The 24,005-nt window shown below is 42.3% G+C and overlaps 1 protein-coding gene across 3 annotated transcripts in view; it reads right to left on the bottom strand.

Annotated features, from left to right (window-relative positions):
* Window positions 1-252: 252 nt before the first annotated feature.
* LOC115176106 (protein argonaute-3) overlaps window positions 253-24,005 on the bottom strand; it is a 39,886-nt gene continuing 16,133 nt past the window's right edge. Inside the window, exons 2-19 of one of the 3 annotated variants that reach the window (XM_029735919.1) lie at window positions 16,923-17,094; window positions 16,599-16,719; window positions 16,213-16,421; window positions 15,716-15,852; window positions 13,995-14,129; window positions 13,547-13,634; window positions 13,206-13,353; window positions 12,837-12,956; window positions 12,414-12,557; window positions 11,783-11,949; window positions 9,560-9,744; window positions 7,651-7,810; window positions 3,199-3,289; window positions 2,796-2,990; window positions 2,463-2,597; window positions 2,261-2,362; window positions 1,789-1,988; window positions 253-1,574 (exon numbers count right to left, since the gene is read on the bottom strand). In XM_029735919.1, the coding sequence (XP_029591779.1) occupies window positions 1,466-1,574; window positions 1,789-1,988; window positions 2,261-2,362; window positions 2,463-2,597; window positions 2,796-2,990; window positions 3,199-3,289; window positions 7,651-7,810; window positions 9,560-9,744; window positions 11,783-11,949; window positions 12,414-12,557; window positions 12,837-12,956; window positions 13,206-13,353; window positions 13,547-13,634; window positions 13,995-14,129; window positions 15,716-15,852; window positions 16,213-16,421; window positions 16,599-16,719; window positions 16,923-17,094 (2,618 nt within the window). In that variant the 3' untranslated portion in view covers window positions 253-1,465. The remainder of the gene's footprint in view (window positions 1,575-1,788; window positions 1,989-2,260; window positions 2,363-2,462; window positions 2,598-2,795; window positions 2,991-3,198; window positions 3,290-7,650; window positions 7,811-9,559; window positions 9,745-11,782; window positions 11,950-12,413; window positions 12,558-12,836; window positions 12,957-13,205; window positions 13,354-13,546; window positions 13,635-13,994; window positions 14,130-15,715; window positions 15,853-16,212; window positions 16,422-16,598; window positions 16,720-16,922; window positions 17,095-24,005) is intronic. The other 2 variants (XM_029735920.1, XM_029735921.1) reach the window with 2 other exon arrangements.

The following is a 24,005-nucleotide window of genomic DNA, read 5'->3' as shown; positions in this document are numbered from 1 at the left end:
GAATTAGACAGATCCGTTAGCCAACTGTCGCCACCTTCAATTGGTCAGTCTACATACTCAATAATAATTCACATTAAAAACTAAATCATGAAACTGAATCAATGCAGCCACACCCGCTCTGCTCTCTAACCCCAGACAGTCCTGGACAACATATCATGCTTACAGTAATGCTTGGATGAAATAATTTGACTGTATAACTAAACAAACTAACTAACTAATCCCACAGGAGCTCTAACGAAAAGAAATACACCCTTTGTCTTTCAAATTCTTCTTTACACCCAAAACAGGCACTTTGTCATTCACCCAATTTACAAAATAACTGTCATTTGTCACCCCCACATAACAATTTTATGGCATCAATTCTTGGCCCAGTTTACATTCTTTATCCGTTATAACTTGCCCATGTCCGATCATAATGGCCCAAAAATATCAAATTGGTATGTTAACCATAGGACCTGTTTTCTGCATTAACGACTTATTGCACTTAAGGATTGCATGACATCATCAGTTCCTTAGTTAAAAATGTGAAAAACCTCTGTCACAAACTAAGTGTTCTATTGCTGAAAATGAATGTTAAATAAGACTAATCTGATAAAATAGCAGGAATAAAACTAAAGAAAAGTGAAATCTGTAGCTTCCACAGTGAACTCTGTAAAGGTTCTGAGTAGGTCCATGATGTGGCTAGGGTTGATTTTCTAACAGTACTTAACAGGTAATCCCTAAAACAATGGCTGTGGCTGTATGTATAAAAAAAAAAACTCTTGATATTGATAGAGAATGCAGTGTTATACTTTGACTGGCGCAATGACTACAAGTAAGTCACCATTGGCGTAGAGAGTAGAGTAGTAGAGTAACTGGGCGAGCAGCTTGCCGTATGAAAAATGGCATAGCTGTGATTCACGAGCGTTCTTGACTAACAGGCATCATCCTGGCAATCAGACTTCTACAGAACATAAGAAGACGCACATACAACGACAAGCTGACAGAGACATGTAAAGAGGACAACTTATGCAATTGAACCCCATGGATAGACAAGTCAGCATATCATTCATCACTGTGTTGAGGAACAAGACTGATCCTCACTGGACCTGCTATGCCTCCACACCCTGAAACCATCCTTATCAATTCCAGTCTTGTCTTCTACACTCTGGCATTTTGAAAGTAACACAAAGCAAAAGTTGAGCTGCTGTCAAACCTGTAAGGCGAGGACATGACTTGCACAGCTCAAGGAGCAATATCAGAGACAATCCATAATGAATTAAAAACATAGCAGAAGAGAACAGGCCGGGAGAGGATTGGCTGGTTTCGTATTGCATAACGTTTCTGTACTCCCCTCTGGCTATTGTTGTTGTAGTTGTTGTCTTTAGCAGCTTGGCATCCCCTTGTCAGGACCAGAGCTGTGCCAGTCCAGGGTCCAATGTGAGACCGACAAGGCTGACAGAATACCCCTCCCAACACCCCACTCTCAGGCGAAGTACATGGTCCTCAGTGTGTCGTGATGAATCTGAACAGCCTTGGCGAGGGCTGTGGGGTCTCGGCCATTGCTCTGCCCCGAGACGTGGCTGCCCTCCGCACTGCGTGTGTTCAAGAGAAGGAAGTGAGGAAACGTGTAAGGGAAAAGGACAGAAAGGGAGGGAGAGAACCTTTATCTTGAATGAACATTTTAAAATCAATACATGATATCGACCTCCAGTTTCTTTTTACCTGATAAACAGCAAGAGACATTGATTTTAGCCCTACAGAAAAGTATACTGGTCACAATGAAATGAATCCCTTTCCCACCCTCACCTGTCATGTTCTTTGTCCACCAGGTGGTAGCGGGCGCGGAAGGCCACCAGGTGGGCGTAGTAGGCTGGCGCGGGGATGGAGACTGAGCGGGTGCAGCGGACATAGGTGTGGCACAGCTGGTAGGTGAGCAGCTGGAACTCGTCAGCTGTGAAGCAGTTGTCGTCCCACAGAACATGGTAGTGGGAAGGTCTGCTTGTACCCTGGAGGGAGTAGGCTAAGTCAGTAATACCACAGGGACAATGCAGGTTCCATGGAGAGAATACCAGCATTGATTCAACACTGACAATGAAGTTCAGTGGAAATTAATAGAAGCAGATAAACCTCTGAGAAAATGATGGCAAGAGTCAACATTAGGGAGAAATAAGCAGGAGATACTACCTGAACTTGTCCAATAAGAATGCTGACTTTAGTTTTATAAAATGTTACCATCTTATGCCTATTGAACACAACCTTGGTATGAGTCTTGACACACCTGTATTCCTGCATGGCTGCAGAGGTAAAAGTCAAACTCATAGGGGTGGGTTATATCTGTGTCCACAGTGGTGCCTGCAGGAATGTTACCACTCCGTCCAACCTGCCAAATAAACACTCCATTTAAAAACAGTTAAACAACCAATCTATACCTAGCAAAGTAGATCGTTAATGTACAAGGAGAGATCCATAGCGCCCCTTACCCGCTCGTTGCGGTCGGCACAGAAGAGGCGTGTGTGATGGCGCTTCTGCACCACAATGTAGGTGATGCCCGGCTGGTACTCTTTCTCCAACATGATACAGGCTTCTCTGATGGCCAGCAGCTCATAGTACAGCACCTGCCACACAGAGAGAAGTCAACAAATCAGCAAAGAGTGGCGAGCGGTGAAGAATTTAGGGTTGATGGCCAATAGCTAAAGATTTAAGCTTAAGACTCTAGTTTAAGGTTAATAAACTATGAAGAACATTGCTATTTGTAATAAATGCATTTCAACATAGGGACATCATTTGGCTTGGCTGTAATTATTTTAACTAACCTGTCTGAACTGTCCCTCTGACACACCATCCCTATAAAATATGATTCTGGTTGGTTTGTAGCGGGTAGACTTGTAGAACTGGATGAGGAGCTCCCGCACCATGGAGGCCAGGTCCTGGATCACCTCCTGTCTGGGTCTCTGGACCCTCACTGTGGCACAGTACCTGCTGGGGTGGGCATCCATACTGCCTACTACCTGGATAGGGCCAGAGAGAGGGAGATGGTCAGAAACATGACTTCTGACACCATGTTTCAGAATGCTATTGTAGGGGTCTGGGTAACAAAACAAACTAGTAAATTACCAATGTACTAGATGCCTCAGACCCCATGACAACTAGATACAGACAAGGCAGTGTTTGTGAGGAAAGTGACAATGGAAACTAGAATGACAGGAAGAAACTGACCGCTGCGATGGATGGCTTCTTTCCGTCTCCGGCTGGAGGATGAGTGACATCGGCCCCCAGGAAGATAACAGGCTGCTGGAACACTGAGGGACTGGGTGGAGAGAGAGACAAACACAAGGCACATATATCCTGACTCCAACACCATCATTAAGTTCGCCGACAACAACAGTGGTAGGCCTGATCACCGACAACGATGACACAGCCTATAGACGGGAGGTCAGAGACCTGGCAGTGTTGGCAGTGTGGTGACAGGATAACAACCTCTCCCTCAACATGATCAAGACAAAGGAGATGATTGTGGACTACAGGAAAAGGAGCACGCCCCCATTCTCATCGACAGGGCTGCAGTGGAGCAGGTTGAGAGCTTCAAGTTCCTTGGTGTCTACATCACCAACAAACTATCATGGTTCAAACACACCAAGACAGTCGTGAAGAGGGTACGACAATGCCTATTCCCCCACAGGAGACTGAAACGATTTAGCATGGGTCCTCAGATCTTCTAAAAGTTCTACAGCTGCACCATCGACAGCATCCTGACTGGTTGCATCACCGCCTGGTATGGCAACTGCTCTGCCTCAGACTGCAAGGCACTACAGAGGGTAGTGCGTACGGCCCAGTACATCACTGGGGCCAAGCTTCCTGCCATCCAGGACCTCTATACCAGGCGGTGTCAGAGGAAGGCCCAAAAACTTGCCAAAAACTTCAGCCACCCTAGTCACTGTTCTCTCTGCTACTGCACAGCAAGCGGTACCGGAGCGCCAAGTCTAAGTCCAAAAGGCTTCTTAACCTGTTGGGGATAGGGGGCAGTATTTGCACGGCCGGATAAAAAACGTATCCGATTTAATCTGGGTACTACTCCTGCCCAGTAACTAGAATATGCATATAATTAGTAGATTTGGATAGAAAACACTAACGTTTCTAAAACTGTTTGAATGGTGTCTGAGTATAACAGAACTCATATGGCAGTCAAAACCCTGAGACAAATCCTAACAGGAAATGGAAATCTGATGTGTGGAATCACTTCAAACCTTTGCCATTGAAGCACACAGGGACTTATTAATCATTTAGCACTTCCTAAGGCTTCCACTAGATGTCAACAGTCTTTACAAAATGGTTTGAGTCTTCTATGGTAGAAACTGACCCAAAGAGAGGCTTGGGCAGTTGGTCACAGGGGGAGGGCCATTACTACTATGACGCGGGCGCCCATGGGAACCCTTTTGTTCCGAAATGTTTAGTAAGACAATGCAATCGTCCGCCTTGAATATTATTGAAGCTCTGGTTGAAAAAGGCCCTAAAGATTTATGTTATACAACGTTTGATCGAACGTAAATATATATTTTTTGCACATTCGTGACGACAAGTCCTGCGCACTTCAGTACATTATGAGTAGCCTTCGGAACGCGCTAACAAGAAGGAACTATTGGGACATAAATTATTAACTTTTTCGAACAAAACTACATTTGTTGTGGACCTGGGATTCCTGGAAGTGCCTTCTGATGAAGATAATCAAAGGTAAGGGAATATTTACAATAGTATATTTGATTTTAGATGGTTCCAAGATGGCGCTAACATGTATCGCCTAGCCTATTTTTCTGAGCTTACCACGTCGTTTATTGCAAAGTGTGATTTCCCAGTAAAGTTATTTTTAAATCTGGCAATGCGGTTGCATTCACAAGATGTTAATCTATAATTCTTTGAATGACAATATTACATTTTAACAATGTTTTCGAATAGTAATTTTGTAAATTGTAGCGCTGATTCACCGGAAGCATTTGAGGGAAAATATTTTCTGAACGTCACGCGCCGATGTAAAATGCTGTTTTTATATATAAATATGAACTTTATCGAACAAAAAAATGCATGTATTGTGTAACATGATGTCCTAGGAGTGTCATCTAATGAAGACTGTCAAAGGTTAGTGCTGCATTTAGCTGTGTTTTGGGTATTTGTGATGCATCTAGTAGCTTTGAAAATGGCAGTGTGATTTTATTTGGCAGGGTACTCTCCTAACATAATCTAATGTTTTGCTTTTGCTGTAAAGCCTTTTTGAAAATCGGACAACGTGGTTCGATTCAGGAGAGCTGTATCTATAAAATGGTGTAAAATAGTCATATGTTTGAGAAATTGAAGTTAAGCTAGCGAGCAAGCGTCCCACATTCCCAGACAGGTTAACAGCTTCTACCCCCAAGCCATAAGACTCCTGAACAGCTAATCAAATGGCTACCTGGACTATTTGCATGGTCCCCCCCCCCCTCTTATGCTGCTGCTACTCTGTTTATTATCCATGTATAGTCACTTTACCTCTATCTACATGCACAGTTGAAGTCGTAAGTTTACATACACCTTAGCCAAATACATTTAAACTCCGTTTAATAGTTTCTGACATTCAATCCTAGTAAAAATTCCCTGTCTTAGGTCAGTTAGGATCACCACTTTACTTTATGAATGGGAAATGTCAGAATAATAGTAGAGCGAATGATTTATTTCAGCTTTTATTACTTTCATCACATTCCCAGTAGGTCAGAAGTTTACATATACTCAATTAGTATTTGGTAGCGTTGCCTTGAAATTGTTTAACTTGGGTCAAACATTACAGGTAACCTTCCACAAGCTTCCCACAATAAGTTGGGTGAATTTTGTCCCATTCCTCCTGACAGAGCTGGTGTAACTGATTCAGGTTTGTAGGCCTCCTTGCTCGCGCACACTTTTTCAGTTCTGCCCACAAAGTTTCTATAGGATTGAGGTCAGGGCTTTGTGATGGCCACTCCAATACCTTGACTTTGCTGTCCTTAAGCCATTTTGCCACAACTTTATAAGTATGCTTGGGGTCATTGTCCATTTGGAAGACCCATTAGCAACCAAGCTTTAACTTCCAGACTGATGTCTTGAGATATTGCTTCAATACATCCATAGTTTTCCTTACTCATGATGCCATCTATTTTGTGAAGTGCACCAGTCCCTCCTGCAGCAAAGCACCCCCACAACATGATGCTGCCACCCCCATGCTTCACGGTTGGAATGGTGTTCTTCGGCTTGCAAGCCTCCCCTTTTTCCTTCCACATAACGATGGTCATTATGGCCAAACAGTTAGAGTTTTGTTTCATCAGACCAGAGGACATTTCTCCAAAAAGTACGATCTTTGTCCCCATGTGCAGTTGCAAACTGTAGTCTGGCTTTTTTATGGTGGTTTTGGAGCAGTGGCTTCCTCCTTGCTGAGCGGCCATTCCGGTTATGTCGATATAGGACTCGTTTTACTGTAGATACGTTTGTACCCGTTTCCTCCAGCATCTTCACAAGGTCCTTTGCTGTTGTTCTGGGATTGATTTGCACTTTTGGCACCAAAGTATATTCATCTCTAGGAGACAGAACGCGTTTAATTCCTGAGCAGTATGACGGCTGCGTGGTCCCACGGTGTTTATACCTGCATACTATTGTTTGTACAGATGAACGTGGTACCTTCAGGTGTTTGGAAATAGCCCCCAAGGATGAAACAGACTTGTGGATGTCACAAATTTTTTTCTGAAGTCATGGCTGAGTTCTTTTCATTTTCCCATGATGCCAAGCAAGGAGGCACTGAGTTTGAAGGTAGGCCTTGAAATACATCCACAGGTACACCTCCAATTGACTCAAATGATGTCAATTAGCCTATCAGAAACATCTAAAGCCATGACATTTTCTGGAATTCTCCAAGCTGTTTAAAGGCACAGTCAACTTAGTGTATGTAAACTTCTGACCCACTGGAATTGTGATACAGTGAATTATAAGTGAAATAATCTGTCTGTAAACAATGGTTGGTAAAATTACTTGTGTCATACACGAAGTACATGTGCTAACCGACAAGAAATTTGTGGAGTGGTTGAAAATGGAGTTTTAATGACTCCAACCTAAGTGTATGTACACTTCCGACTTCAACTGTACATATTACCTTAATTACCTCGACTAACCTGTGCCCCCGCACCGGTACCCGCTGTATATAGTCTTGCTACTGTTATTTTATTGTTGCTCCTTAATTTTTTTTATTTTTTTATTTCAGTTTATTTTAGTAAATACTTTCACACTTTTTGGCTTAGGGCTTGTAAGTAAACATTTCACGTAAAGGCTTACACCTGCTGTATCCGGCACATGTGACATTTTATTTGGATCAAGAATGGTCCACCACCCAAAGGACATCCAGCCAACTTGACAACTGTGGGAAGCATTGAGTCAACATGGGCCAGCATCCCTGTGGAATGCTTTTACAAGGTAAAATGTAGTTGTCGGAGTCCATGCCCCAACAAAATGAGGCTGTTCTGAGGGAAAATGGGGGGGGTTGAAACTCAATATTAGGAAGGTATCCTTAATGTTTTGTACACTCAGTGTATGCATCTCTGCTAAATAGCACATAAGTGTTTTCAATCACCCAAATAGGGGTTTTCTGCCTGTAGAAACACACTCTTTCACTCTGTGCGTTACCGTTGGTGTGGCACCAGGATGTTGTTGATGCCCCCCAGTTTGACGTTGATCTTGAGGCAGAGGTTGGAGAGGGTCTGAGGGGATGTCTTCACCACGTTCTTCACCTGGACACACTGAGTGGCCATGCCCAGGAGGGTGTCTCCAACCCGCTTCACCTCAGCTGTGGGAAAGAGGGAACCATTTTACAGCTGTTGCCATATTGTAGGACACAGGTAACCATTTTACACCTGATACCATCTTGTACATGATACATACAGTACCAGTCAGAAGTTTGAAAACACATACTCATTCAAGGGTTTTTCTTTATTTGTACTATTTTCTACATTGTAGAATACTAGTGAAGACATCAAAACTATGAAATAACACATATGGAATCATGTAGTAACCAAAAAGAAAACAGTGTTAAACAAATCAACATATATTTTCATTTGAGATTCTTTAAAATAGCCACCATTTGCCTTGATAACAGCTTTGCATACTCTTGGCATTCTCTCAACCAGCTTTCCAACAGTCTTGAAGGAGTTCCCACATCGGCTGAGCACTTGTTGGCTGCTTTTCCTTCACTCTGCGGCCCAACTCATCCCAAACCATCTCAATTGGGTTGAGGTCGGATGATTGTGGAGGCCAGATCATTTGATACAACACTCCCATCACTCTCCTTGGTAAAATAGCCCTTACACAGCCTGGAGGTGTGTTTAAGGTCATTGTCCTGTTGAAAAACAAATTATATTCCCACTAAGCGCAAACCAGATGGGAAGGCGTATCACTGCCGAATGCTGTGATAGCTATGCTGGTTAAGTGTGCCTTGAATTCTAAATAAATCAAGGACAGTGTCTCCAGTAAAGCACCCCCACACCATCACACCTTCTCCTCCATGCTACACGGTGGGAACCACACATACAGAGATCATCCATTCACCTACTCTGCGTCTCACAAAGACACAGTGTTTGGAACCAAAAATCTCAAATTTGGACTCATCAGACCAAAGGGCAGATTTCCACCGGTCTAATGTCCTTTGCTCGTGTTTCTTGGCCCAAACAAGTGTCTTCTTCTTACCGGTGTACGTTAGTGGTTTCTTTGCAGGAATTTGACAATGAACGCCTGATTCACAGTTTCTTCTGAACAGTTGATGTTGAGATGTGTCTGTTACTTGAACTCTGTGAAGCAAATATTTGGGCTGCAATCTGAGGTGTAGTTAACTCTAATAAACTTATCCTCTGTGGCAGAGGTAACTCTGGGTTTCATGTGGCGGTCCTCATGAGAGCCAGATTCATCATAGCTCTTGATGGTTTTTGCAACTGCACTTGAAGAAACTTTCAAAGTTCTTGAAATTTTCCAGATTGACTATCCTTTATGTCTTAAAGTAATGATGGACTGTCGTTTCTCTTTGCTTATTTGAGCTATTCTTGCCATAATATGGACTTGGTATTTTACCAAATAGGGCTATCTTCTGTATACCACCCCTACCTTGTCACAACACAACTGATTGGCACAAATGCATTAAGGAAAGAAATTCCAATTAACTTAAGGCGGCACACCTGTTAATTGAAATGCACTCCAGGTGACTACCTCATGAAGCTGGTTGAGAGAATGCCAAGAGTGTGCAAAGCTGTCATCAAGGCAAAGGGTGACGAATCTAAAATATATTTAGATTTAACACGTTTTTGGTTACTACATGATTTCATGTGTTAATTCATAGTTTTGATGTCTTCACTATTATTCTACAATGTAGAAAATAGTCAAAATAAAGAAACACCCTGGTGTGTACAACATTTTGACTGGAACTGTATACTCAGGCTATGGAAATAACATACAAATAAATAGTATATGAATAGAGTTTTTAGAAAATAAAAGTAAAAAAACAAATTCATCAAATGTAAAACAAAATGAAACAGTGTCTAGTCTGTACCATAGACTGGGGTCTTCCCAGGTAGGATGACGATGATGAGCTGCAGGCCAGCGTAGGTGTTCTTCAGGTGCCTGAACATGGGCTCCACGCTGTCTGATCCCTGAGCGTACTTACAGAAACATGGCTGGCCCTGGATGGGCATCCCAGCATCCTTAGAGATCTTACGCAGCTGGTCAGTAAAACCCCTGTAGAGATGGAGGGAAGGAGAGCGATTGGATGAGAAAAAGAGCAAGAATGAGAAGGGGAGGGAGGATGAGGAGACCCAAAGAGACGTTATGGACACTTACAGAGACATACAGTACTCGTCAAAGGTTTACACACCTACTCATTCAAGGGTTTTTCTTTATTTTTACCATTTCTGACAGAATAATAGCGAAGACATCAAAACTATGAAATAACACATGGAATCATGCCGTAACCAAACATATTTATATTTTAGATTATCCAAAATAGCCACCCTTTGCCTTGATGACAGCTTTGCACACTCTTGGCATTCTCTCAACCAGCTTCATGAGGTAGTCACCTGGAATGCATTTCAATTAACAGGTGTGCCTTAAGTTAATTTGTGGAATTTCTTTCCTTCTTAATGCTTTGAGCCAAATAAGTTGTGCTGTGACAAGGGGGTATACAGAAGATAGCCCTATTTGGTAAAATACCAAATATTATTATTAAGGCAAGAACAGCTCAAATAAGCAAAGAGAAATGACAGTCCATTATTACTTTACATTTCAAGAACTTTGAAAGTTTCTTCAAGTGCAGTTGCAAAAACCATCAAGCACTAGGATGAATCTGGCTCTCATGAGGACCGCCACATGAAAAACCCAGAGTTACCTCTGCCGCAGAGGATAAGTTCATTAGAGTTAACTGCACCTCAGATTTCAGCCCAAATAAATGTTTCAGAGTTCAAGTAACAGACACATCTCAACATCAACTGTTCAGAGAAAACTGAGTGAATCAGGCGTTCATGGTCAATATTCTGCCAAGAAACCACTACTAAAGGACACCAATAAGAAAAAGAGACTTGCTTGGCCCAAGAAACACGAGCAAAGGACATTAGACTGGTGGAAATCTGATGAGTCCAAATTTGAGATTTTTGGTTCCAACTGCCGTGTCTTTGTGAGATGTAGAGTAGGTGAACGGATAATCTCTGTATGTGTGGTTCCCACCATGAAGTATAGAGGAGGTGGTGTGATGGTGCTTTGCTGGTGACACTGTCAGTGATTTATTTAGAATTCAAGGCACACTTAACCAGCATGGCTACCACAGCGATATGCCATCTCATCTGGTTTGCGCTTAGTGGGACTATCATTTGCTTTTCAACAGGACAATGACCCAAAACACACCTCCAGGCTGTGTAAGGGCTAATTGATCAAGGAGAGTGATGGAGTGCTGCATTAGATGACCTGGCCTCCACAATCCCCCGACCTCAAACCCAATTGAGATAGTTTGGGATGAGTTGGACTACAGAGTGAAGGATAAGCAGCCAACAAGCTCAGCATATTTTTTTTTAAACCTTTATTTAACTAGGCAAGTCAGTTAAGAACCAATTCTTATTTTCAATGAAGGCCTAGGAACAGTGGGTTAAATGCCTTGTTCAGGGGCAGAACAACAGATTTTTACCTTGTCAGCTCGGGGACTCGATCTTGCAACCTTCTGGTTACTAGTCCAACGCTCTAACACTAGGCTACCTGCCACCCCATATGTGGGAACTCCTTCAAGACTGTTGGAAAAGCATTCCTCACGAAGCTGGTTGAGAGAATGCCAAGAGTGTGCAAAGCTGTTATCAAGGCAAAGGGTGGCTACATTGAAGAATCTAAAATATATTTTTATTTAACACTTTTGTAGTTACTACATGATTCCATGTGTGTTATTTCATAGTTTGTCTTCACTATTATTCTACAATGTAGAAAATAGTAAAAATAAAGAAAAACCTTTGAATGAGTAGGTGTGTCCAAACTTTTGACTGGTACTGTTAGTGTTGCAGAAACCAATCAAAAGAAACTAAGACATTTGATATAACATAATAGATATGCTAATAATGCTATTTTTTTGTTGATTATAATGTTATTGCATTGGATTGAGTATTTATCTGTTGAAAAAGAGACCTGTGTGTGTGTTTATGTGTGTATGTGTGTATGTGTGTATGTGTGTATGTATGTATGTATGTATGTATGTATGTATGTATGTATGCATGTATGTATGTATAAGACAGACAGCACTCACTTGAGGATCTCCTCACGACACTGCCTCTGTGTGGCAAAGCAAGCGATGGCCCACATCTTGATCTCCACCCCGGTGTGGAACTGTTTGCCCCTCATGTCCCACACGCCGTGGCTGGGCGTGGCCACTGTGCGGTTCTGCAATGACACCGCAGGGTTCATCTGCTGGGACTGCCACCCACACACACATACAGACATTGACAGAAAGGTGGAGAGACCAATTGGTTCTAAAAGATTGAGAAAATGTTGTTTGTATTTTCTTCGAAATGGTCATTTAATGAATCTAAAAACATTGTCATGCCATTCGTCATAGCCTTCACACAAGTAAAGTAGTAATCATTATTTTCAGAGACAAAAAACAGAGGTGGGTGAAAGAGAGAGGGTGGTAGAGATTGACAATTGGCGGCAGGTAGCCTAGCAGTTAAGAGCGTTGGACCAGTAACTGACTAGGTGAAAAATCTTTCTATGTCCTCTTGAGCAAGACACTTAACCCTAATTGCTCTGGATAAGAGCGTCTGCTGAATGACATAAATGTCAAAAGTGACTAAATGAAAGAGCCAGGGGCAAGAAAGAGACAGACGGGGAAGCTAAATCACAGAGACATGCGGATGAAGGATGATTTAAAGGGTAGGTACCATGAAGTGTTCCAAGCTTGCCCTGCCGCCGTACTGCAGCCCGGGGGCCGGCAGCACACGGCCCGTCACCTGAGCCATCTCGTCACGCACGCGGAACTGAAACTCCTGGACGAACGGGTCCGCCTCATAGTTCGCACTCCGCACCTGGATACAGAGTGGGAGTAAATGAGAGGAGGATAGAGGGGTAGGACGGAGGGAGGGGTAGTAACAAAACAAGAAATTATTAGTTTGGAGGAGATGATAACTTAAGCAGGTGCATCACATTGGTGGTGGATGAGATGAGTTTCCCCCTTACTACAGTATGTAAGTGCTTTGAGTATCTGGAAAAGTGCTATATTAATTAGTAAGATTAATTATAAAGACATGTCACTCAGTAGTCTTAATACCTCCCAGTCATTGGAGGGCGCTATAGACAGTACTCACCAGCCTGCTGATCTCCTCCTGTCTGTCTGGGGCAGAGCGGGCCGTGGCTTTGATCATGGTGGACGTCTGGTTATCAGTGAGTTTTTTAATACAGCGCTGGCCAGCTACTATGTTGCACACCTGCAAGGAGACACATAGGAATGTGAGTTAAAGTAATTTAATACAGTAGAGAGAGCAGAACTGGTACAGTTTTATGCTTAGGTCCCCGAGTTGATCCTGACCACATGAAAGACAATAACTCAGGGATCTACTTATGCTGACTTAAGATCACGGCTGCTGAGAGCAAACTCCCATAAACAAAGCAATAATGCACATAATCAAAGAGAGGTTGATAATTGGTCAAAAGTACAAAGAGCCAGTAGTACTCACCTCCAGGGGCAGGTAAGTGTGTTTCTGCTCCTGGCCCACCTGTAGGCAGGGGAGGTGGGGGTACTTGAGCTGCAGGCTGTACTTCTCTCTGAAGTACTGGGCCACCGTGCGCTCCACTGTCTGACCATTCTCCAGCTGCAGGGGGAACCTGGGGGTTCGGGGAGGAGAAACATGGAGTTGATGTTTTTGTGACTTTGTGCTCATCTAGTTCCCATGTTTAACTCTTTGGGGTGGCTTCCTGGACACAGATTGCTTTTTATTCCAGGAATAAACTTAATCTCAATGGAGAATGCGTCAGAGTTAAACTACACATATCCCTGTCTCTCTGTGTAGGTACTCACGTCTGGTGGCTGGCAGGACGGCGAGTCACGTTACACACTCTGTACTTCCTCCGCATCGTCCCACAGTGGGTCACTTCCACCTTCAGACCTGGACACAACAAAGGAAGAAGGGGAATATGTGTGAGAAGAACTATCCAACTATAATTATATAGTTTGAGGGGCTTCTAATGCCCAATGCAAACACATTTTCATGTGGTATGTTCAATTGAAAGTCATCATGGATTACAGAAATCATGTATTACAGACAGTCGTCTACTGTGTACAATTTGGTAGGTAGTAAAACAATTCAGCAATACAGAAATAGCAGTGAGTTGCAATACCAATATCCTTACAACCAAAACAAAGTTAAAATGACAAAAACATTAGCCCTGAAGTTCAACAGTGATGCAAGGAGTCTAGCAGTGTTAGCATTCCTGAACCTGGGTGGTGGGGACGTCACTCTGCATACCTTTGATCTCTTTGGTGAACTTGACCCTGTGGGAGTCAGTGAGGGGCCGGGGCTGCTCATCTATGTTGTGGATATCCAGGACCTCGCACATGAACTGGATCACTGGCTGGGCCTTGTAGAACGCCGTGGCTGATACTATTGATGAGAAGTGGTCAAATTAAAATAAGTTACTTCAATGCGGAAGGATCCAAGTTATGACAGTCTACAACCAAATCCAAATAGTAAGAGTTAGAATAGGTAAATTCGAAATCAGGGACTTCAATGTAGCTAAGGAACCCAAATTTGATAGCTTACAACCAAAGAAAAAATGTGAGGGATAGGCTGAATTCTATACCAATTGGACTAATCAAAGACATGACTGAGTAAACACGATGCAACTCAGACACTTCCACGCTGCCTCCGTGCTGTTTGTTGCTACTTGGCAGAAGCCAAACATTTTACTTTTAATAACTATGAAATCAAACTCTGTATTTAACAAATTTACTAACGTCTTAGTTTTGTCCTCACTCAACTTTTTTCATCCAAGTTTCCCGCCCCGGACACTTTATCTGGACATGGATCTGTAAGACCTCCACCAGCCGAAAAAGCTCAGTAAAATGACTTAAAATTGCAGTCGCTATAGACCTACTCATAATATGCAGGAGAACTATCGCCTTATGGTGAGGATAGCCAAGTTGCAAGACGCAATCGTTAGGCTAGGGCAATTCTGTGTCATCAGTAAGTACAGGTAGTAGTGTGAAATCCCCCCCACAGTTCCCGCAGCCAGACATTTTTTTCACAGCTTCTGGAAAGAAATGCTGTCGGCATGCTTAACCGGTGTCGCTCATTCAGCCAACAGCGGCTTTCAACCAGCTTTCCCCACTAAGCAGCGAGTCGGGGTCAGAGCCCGAGCATTCTCAGGTCTGTCTTCCACCAGTTACGGGGTCTGAGCCGCCGAAGCCTCCCACCATTAGCTCGGACAAATTTAAAACCCTAGTCATTGCCAGCTTAGTGGAGTCTGCCCATAGCAGAGTCATTGTAGTCAGCTCAGTTTTCCCCATCAAGACAGTGTCTGTGTCTCTCCTCTCCTGGAGGAACTGAGCCCTAGGACCATGCCTCAGGACTACCTGGCCTGATGACTCCTGGCTGTTCCCGTGCCCAGTCCACCTGTTCGTGCTGATAATAGTTTCTGCTGTTCTGCCTGCGGTTATGGAACCCTGACCTGTTGTCCTGCTGTCTCAACCTCAATGTTCAGCTATGAAAAGCCAACTGACATTTACTCCTGCGGTTCTGACCCGTTGCACCCTCTACAACCACTGTGATTATTATTTGACCCTGCTAGCCATCTATGAACATCTTGAAGAACGATCTGGACTTAATGGCCATGTACTCCTATAATCTCCACCCCTCACAGCCTGGTTCCTCTCTAGGTTTCTTCCTAGGTTCCTGCCTTTCTAGGGTGTTTTTCCTAGCCACCGTGCTTCTACATCTGCAATGCTTGCTCGCTGGGGTTTTAGATCTGGTTTCTGTATAAGCACTTTGTGACAACTGCTGATGTAAAAAGGGCTTTAGAAATACATTTGATTGATTGAGACATCACAGACTGACTGAGACTCTACACAGCTACTACATCATCATCATCATCCAGACAACATGGAAGGAAACAAGTCCCTGCCAACAGTGAAGAATATATTTTTTAATCATTGTCCATGTTCCTTACAATCAAGGGAAAAGGCCCTCACCGTCAATGTTGAGCATCATCTTCCACATGGCGGGCCGCACCGACTGGTGGAAGCCGAACCACACCTCCCTACCCCCGCCCAGGGGGTGGTCGTAACCCTCTGGGGAGGAGAAGAAGGAGCGCCCCACTGGGGTGTACCTGGGGAGAAGAAAGAGAGGGTCATCTTTCACAGACAGAAAATGAATTGAATTACTCTACTAATCATGTTTTATTTAAGATATAGCTTCATTGGGTTATATATCTTCTTTGAAATAATCTATACTATAGATATATAATATATACATTGTAGACTACTAGTATATTCAGGACTATAAGGGTATATAAATACATATATACTCTTAAACTGCACACCAAACAGAATAGCTTGTTCCACATCTAAAAAAACACAGCATAGAGCTTTTTATAGCAGTTCTGCAGGACGTGGACACGCCTAGGCCCTCAGACCATAGATAAATCTGTACGCCAGTGCTGTCCACTAGGGCGGCAGCAGTCACTCACTTCATGGAAGGCAGGTGTCGCAGCACCACATCCACAGCGTGTACAGGGTTGGTGCTGATGGGCTTGTCCAGCTCCAAGGGCTCAGGCATGGTGCGCCCCATCAGGACCTCGTGCAGCAGGTGCCAGCTGACTAGCGACACAAACTTGATGGACACTTTGAAGGGGCGATCCTTACCCCCCTCCCCTGGCAGGGTGACATCCAGATCCACCTGAGGAGAATGAGAATAAATAAATAAATAAATAAATAAATAAATATATATATATATATATATGAGCTCGAGCTACGGCAACTCAATGTATCACTAGCATACCCATCTGACATTCAACATTGTAAATTACACTAGAAATGTTATCATGTGTATCTTGTGTGCGCGCCCGCAACTCACCCCCGCTGTGGCAACTGGCAGGGGGTTGGCTGTGTAGAGGCTCCTCTTCCCATCGTAGACTGGCCTTCGGTCCCCAAAGATGGTCACCTTGAAGTGCTTCACCATGGAGTCCACCACCTCCCTACAGGGGCACCAGAGAGACAAATATATCAACTATCCAACACTGCTCCATAACCCTGGTCTTTTAAGTGGGTAAAGTGATGCAGAGTACAGTTCATGAGATCGCATGAAAGATCTGCTGCCAGTTTGTGTTGGTTTGAGAATATTGATGCTGACACATGATAGGTTTGTGGGTTTGATCCAGCGCGTCGGGCAGCTGTTTACCTGTTGACGCGACGCGGGCACTTCTCGGGCTTGATGTCTACTTCATAGAGGTAGACGTCCATCTTGGGGATATCCACCTGGAAGCAGTTGGCCAGTAGCTTGATAGGCTTCCCCATGGTGCCAAAGCCAGGCCTCCGTGGCACTGAGAACAGGGCCTGGGCCCCAACATCTCCTAGAGGGAGAGAGAGAGGGTGCGAGTACTCAATATAAAATCAAACTGTAGATAGGAAGTAGTAGATAATGTGGCGAAAGGCAGGGGGCTCAAGGGGGATATAAAAAGGCTGTGAGGGTATTGTGGGATCCCACATAAGGAGTTGATGAAATAGGAGTCATGAGTAGCCTAGTTTTTTTTCCTCCCCAGAGCTATTGACACTAAAGGCTACAGAGTTTTGTGGTGACATTTACCATGTTAAGGCACTGAATTATCCTAACTGACAAACGCAAGCTTTGGATGAGAGTAGAGTAGGGGTGTGCCAGCCACACTACGCCAATTCTACCAAAGCACTTTCACGACAGCCTCGTCGGAAACTACTCCGGTAATCATGTCACAAAACCACACACTACCCACACTCAGACGAGCCGTAAACGACCTACTCTGACACCCACACAAAAGACATGACATCCACTCAGTGTCATGAGTCATCTCTCAGAAAACATCAAATCAAAATCATGCGTAAAGAAGAATATAATAAACAGTATTATTGGCCTGAGTTAAATAGGATGCGTTCTTCACATATTGTAGACCTTAAACATAGAATTACATGTAGAACATTTATTATAGGATCTCGACCTCAAATTGACAAAAAAGATGACTAGGTCTAAAGGGGAAACTAAAAAGTGAGGCTGTCCTGGTTCATAGCACTGTGTCAGGGTCAGAGAATGACCCTGCAATAAAGTGCTCCGGGATAAATTTTCCCCTACGTATTTTCCCCTAGGATAAGCTTGCCTTTTCCCAATCCTGAACTTAACCATTAGGCCTTATGGGGAAATTACCCAAGATCAGCATTTAGGGGCAACTTCGCCCTACTCCCAGAAACACGGTGTAGTACATTTTTACATTTTAGTCATTTAGCAGACGCTCTTATCCAGAGCGACTTACAGTAGTGAATGCATACATTTCATACATTTTTTTTCTCTGTGCTGGTCCCCCGTGGGAATCGAACCCACAACCCTGGCGTTGCAAACACCATGCTCTACCAACTAAGCTACAGGGAAGGCTGTAGAGTGGGATTGTCTGTGATGGCGCATCCCCCAGTGTCTTATCACTCGCTCCTATGTGTTGTTTCCATGCCAACATCACCCATGTTGTTGCCACTTCTCCATGGTAACTCAGACCATGCTAATAAGAGGAGGGAGTCCAAGATGGCGCCACTTTGAGCGGGTGTATTTGAACGTAGGTCTCGGTAAACCAGGAAGATTATGATCAATACTTGAGGATTTAATATTTTTTTTGGGGGTAAACTGACCCTTGTCTATATGAAGTAACAGAAGGTGATTGGAAAACACGGTGATCACACGACTACATGGGCAGAAGAAACCGAAAAGGGCAAGGCATGGCTGAACAGATACTTATCACCTCAAATGCTAGCAGCGAGACAGAAGCATGCAGCCCACGTGAAGACTTCCCAGAACTCAAAGCAAAAATACTCCTTATTCTCACTACTGCCACCTATGCAGGGTAAGAGCCCTCCAGCCAAATACAGAGCAGTCGAAAATGGTTCTAGCAACCCTGACATTCTCAAAGCCATCTTTGAGAAACTGGCCATCATTGAAAAAACAAAAAAAAACAGAGACTACCTCCAAATCAATAGTCTCCCTTAGCCACTGTGCAGCAACCAGGTGTCAACCCAAAGCGAAAAAAATATTGACCATGGAAGCTGAAATACAGAAACTGCAACAGGTGAATCTCCAAATGCGACAGAATATCATCGAAGTCCAGGCCACAGACGGAGATGGAACCTGAAACTGCACGGGATGCGAGAAGAGGACTGGGAGAGCATATGGAGCTTTACCATTGACATCCTCAGGAAAGTAGCACCCAGGATTCGAGACAAGCTCCCGGATGTCATCGATGTGGTGCACCGCCTGGGAAAGCGAAGAGATGATGGATCTCCGCAGACAACCATCATGTGGTTCACAATGTGGGGCGGCAGGTAGCCTAATGGTTAGGGCGTTGGACTAGTAACCGGAAGGTTGCAAGATCGAATCCCCGAGCTGACAAGGTACAAATCTGTCGTTCTGCCCCTGAACAGGCAGTTAACCCACCAGGTCGTCATTGAAAATAAGAATTTGTTCTTAACTGAATTGCCTAGTTAAATAAAGGTCAATAAAATAAAACAATGAATCTACAGAGATGTCGTATGGAAAGAAGCCAAGGAGTCCAGGTTTCTTGTGGAGAATAAACTATGCATCAAGGAGGCTCTCACTCCAGGAGATGCTGTTGCAATGGAAAAACTTTGGCCAATGGTAAAAACATCTTTCAGTGATCCTTTTGCATTTATCGATGGAAAGAAGATCGATTGTCAGGACATCAAGTGAATGTCATGAGAGTGCGGAATGTTTTGAAAACACTGCTCAGGTATATAGCTACACTAAGTTAAAATTGATGTCCTATTCTTTCTAAGTCAAGTGAAAACGTTAAGAGTTCGCTAAATGACTGAGTTAACAAGTCGACTGACATTTTTACATTCACCCCGTTTTATATCACCAGGTTTGTAAATGAATACGGGTTCATCATATTGATCATAACTACCTCGGTTTAGGGTAGACCAGTTCTTTCTCTAAGCTCAGGTTTCCTTATTAGCTACCTAGCTTACTAGTTCAACTAGTTATTCTTTTCACTAAACTGTATTTGTCTTATTTTATTTTTGTCAGGTTATGCAACGTTTTGAATTCAATGCACTAAATATTGTCTCTCTAAATGCCAAGGGTTTACGAAACATAATTAAAAGAAAATCACTTTTTATTTTGTAAACAATGCGGATTTCGTTCTACTACAGGAGAATTATGATTCAGATTCTAGTTTTTGGAAATCACAATGGGGAAATACTGTTTATTAAAGTCACGGGTCTAACCACTCAGCTGGTACTATGATACTATACTGCTTTATAAGTTTAGAGGTGATATTTCAGTCTTGTATGTCCAAAGATGGGAGATGGGTTATATTGATCTCAAAACTAGATAATGCTTGTTTTATTATATGCAATGTACAGTTGAAGTCGGAAGTTTACATACACTTAGGTTGGAGTCATTAAAACTCGTTTTTCAACCACTCCACACATTTCTTGTTAACAAACTTTAGTTTTGGCAAGTCGTTTGTGCATGACAAGTAATTTTTCCAACAGTTGTTTGCAGACAGATTATTTCACTTATAATTTACTGTATCACAATTCTAGTGGGTCAGAAGTTCACATACACTAAGTTGACTGTGCTTTTAAACAGCTTTGAGAATTCCAGAAAATGTCATGACTTTAGAAGCTTCTGATAGGCTAATTGACATCATTAGAGTCAATTGGAGGTGTACCTGTGGCTGTATTTCAAGGCCTACCTTCAAACTCAGTGCCTCTTTGCTTGACATCATGGGAAAATGAAAAGTAATCAGCCAAGACCTCAGAAAAATAATCGTATACGTCCACAAGTCTGGTTCATCCTTGGGAACAATTTCCAAATGCCTGAAGGTACCACGTTCATCTGTACAAACAATAGTACGCAAGTATAAACACCATGGGACCACGCAGCCGTCATACCGCTCAGGAAGGAGATGCGTTCTGTCTCCTAGAGATGAACGTACTTTGGTGCCAAAAGTGCAAATCAATCCCAGAACAACAGCAAAAGACCTTGTGAAGATGCTGGAGGAAACAGGTACAAAGGTATCTATATCCACAGTAAAAACAAGTCCTATATCAACATAACCTGAGAGGCCGCTCAGCAAGGAAGAAGCCACTGCTCCAAAACCGCCATGAAAAAGCCAGACTACGGTTTACAACTGCACATGGGGATCTTACTTTTTAGATCTTACTTTTTGGAGAAATGTCCTCTGGTCTGATGAAACAAAAATAGAACTGTTTGGCATAACGACCATCGTTGTGTTTGGAGGGAAAAGGGGGACGCTTGCAAGCCGAAGAACACCATTCCAACCATGAAGCACGGGGGTGGCAGTATCATGTTGTGGGGGTGCTTTGCTGCAGGAAGGACTGGTGCATTTCACAAAATAGATGGCATCGTGACGAAGGAAAATTGTGGATATATTGAAGCCAACATCTCAAAACATCAGTCAGGAAGTTAAAGTTTTGTTCGCAAATGAGTCTTCCAAATGGACAATGACCCCAAGCATACTTCCAAAGTTGTGGCAAAATGGCGTAAGGACAACAAAGTCAAGGTATTGGAGTGGCCATCACAAAGCCCTGACCTCAATCCTATAAAAAAATGTGTGGGCAGAACTGAAAAAGCGTGTACCAGAAAGAAGGCCTACAAACCTGACTCAGTTACACCAGCTCTGTCAGGAGGAATGGGCCAAAATTCACCCAACTTATTGTGGGAAGGTTGTGAAAGGCTACCCGCAACGTTTGACCCAAGTGAAACAATTTAAAGGCAACCAAATACTAATTGAGTGTACGTAAACTTCTGACCCACTGGGAATGTGATGAAAGAAATAAAAGCTGAAATAAATCTCTACTATTGTTCTGACATTTCACATTCTTAAAATAAAGTGGTGATCCTAACTGACCTAAGACAAGTAATTTTTACTAGGATTAAATGTCAGTAATTGTGAAAAACTGAGTTTAAATGTATTTGGCTAAGGTGTATGTAAACTTCCGACTTCAACTGTACATGGGTACAACTCTTCCTCCTCAAAACAGACTTTCTTTTTGGATCTTGCTGATAAGCTTACTGAGCTGCAAAACAAGTATACAAATGCATGGCTTATAATAGCTGGAGACTAATGAAACACCTGATAACTCTTTAGATTTCCACCTAGAATAGCTCAAAGATCTCAGAATAGTGACATCTAATTTTGCAGTAAACTGACAGTGATCAATACATGACGCTTCTTTAATACGAACTTAAATCATACACCTGGTGTAATAGGTCAATGACGAATCAGATCCAGAATTGATCTGTTTTTCATTTCTCCCCCACTTTTACAGTATGTACAAGAAGTTAATCATAAACATGCTCCTTTGACTGATCATAAAATGATATCGTTGAAGTTAGAATGTTCTGAAAAATCCAGTGGCATTCGAGGATACTGGAAACTTAATAATTCACTCCTAAATGATTCAGTCTTTAAAAAGAGCATAAATAGACCATAGACTTGTTTAACTCAAATGATTTAGAACCAAAGCATGGAAGTAACTGGGAAATATTACAATTCAAGGTAAGATCTAGTCGCCATTACACACAGTAAGGAACTAAAGAAGCAAAAATGTTTTAAAGATGAGCTTATGAATAAATTGAATGTTTTCTTTGAAAAAAGGATACCCTTTCAGCAGAAGAAGAAACAGATTTGAATATATCTCGATTAGAACTAGATCAAATGTACATTTATTTAGCTAAAGGGGCCTTTATTAGATCTAGAGCAAAATGGGTTGAGGAGGGTGAGAAAAACACAAGCTATTTTTTGCTCTTGAAAAAAGGAACTATAAGATAAAATCTCTTTCTGCCTTGATTTTTATTTTACCTTTATTTAACTAGGCAAGTCAGTTAAGAACACATTTATTTTCAATGACGGCCTAGGAACAGTGGGTTAATTGCCTTGTTCAGGGGCAGAATGACAAATTTTTACCTTGTCAGCTCGGTGATTCGATCTTGCAACCTACCTTTCGGTTACAAGTCCAACGCTCTAACCACTAGGCTACCTCCCGCCCCTTAAATATTGGCAACACCTTGTGTAAAGACCCAAAGAATCTCTAACTTTGTGTATTCTTTCTATGAAAATCTGTATAAATCAAATTAATGGGATTGAATGTGAACATTTTGTAAAACTGGTCATGTTCCAATGATTTCTGATGAGTTCAAGTCCATATGTGAAGAGGAGTTTTCGATTGTATTGATTAGAGATGCTCTTAAATCTATGAAGGGCAAAGCACCTGGAACAGATGGTCTTTCTGTGGAATTTTATTTACACTTTTGGGAACATTTAGAGTGACCAGTATTCAACATGTTCCAAGAATGCCTAGCTAAGGGTGAGATGATTACTACCATGAAACAAGGGGTTATTTCCTTAATACCAAATCCTTAGCTAGACCCATTACATTATTAAATACAAGTTAGAAATGGATAACTTTAGCATATGCTAATAGACTTAATGGGCCTAAACCACCTTATTACTGAAACCCAAACTGGTTTCATGAAAGGTCGCCACATCAGCTGTAACATTAGGTTCGTTTTAGACTTGATTGATCACGCTGATTCAGTTGACTCAGAGGCTATTATTTTATTCCTTGACTTTTATAAAGTATTTGATACAATTGAACACAAATTCCTAATACATTTGTTGTACACTTGGTTTCGGGACTAACTTTGTCTCTGTTATCAATGTTTTATAAAGATATTAATAGTTCTATTATGATTAATCGTAACACATCTAAAATATTTAATATTCACCATAGTGTACGGCAGGGTTGCCCTATTTCAGCACTTATTTTAGTTGTAGAATTACTATAACATTTTAAACAACCCTGAATTAAAAGGAATTTCAATATTTGGAAAATAAATTAAGATACATTAGCAGACGATACAGCTGTTTCTAAAAGACAAGGATAAGTTGCTTTTGCACTTAATATTATCAAATCATTCTCTTCTGCTTCTGGTCTGGATCTTAAATAATGCGAAATATTGTCCCTGCATGACTCAAATTACTCAAATCTGTTGAGAATATTGCAGTGAAAGATAATGTGAAATATTTAGGGGTGTACAAGGTGAAAAACCATATTGTCCATCAACATCTCAATTTCTCTCAGAGATTAAAGAAAAAAATCCATCTTTAATAACTGGCTCCAACGTGACCTCTATTATTGGAAGGGTTTTATTGTCCAAAGAAGAGGGTCTGTCACGTTTTTTCTACCCTGCTATCCCTATTTG

This window comes from Salmo trutta, chromosome 36 (genome assembly GCF_901001165.1).
Source record: "Salmo trutta chromosome 36, fSalTru1.1, whole genome shotgun sequence".
Classification (NCBI taxonomy): Eukaryota; Metazoa; Chordata; class Actinopteri; order Salmoniformes; family Salmonidae; genus Salmo; species Salmo trutta.
Note: the sequence above shows the minus strand (reverse complement) of the source record. Positions and strands in the feature narration are given on the sequence as shown.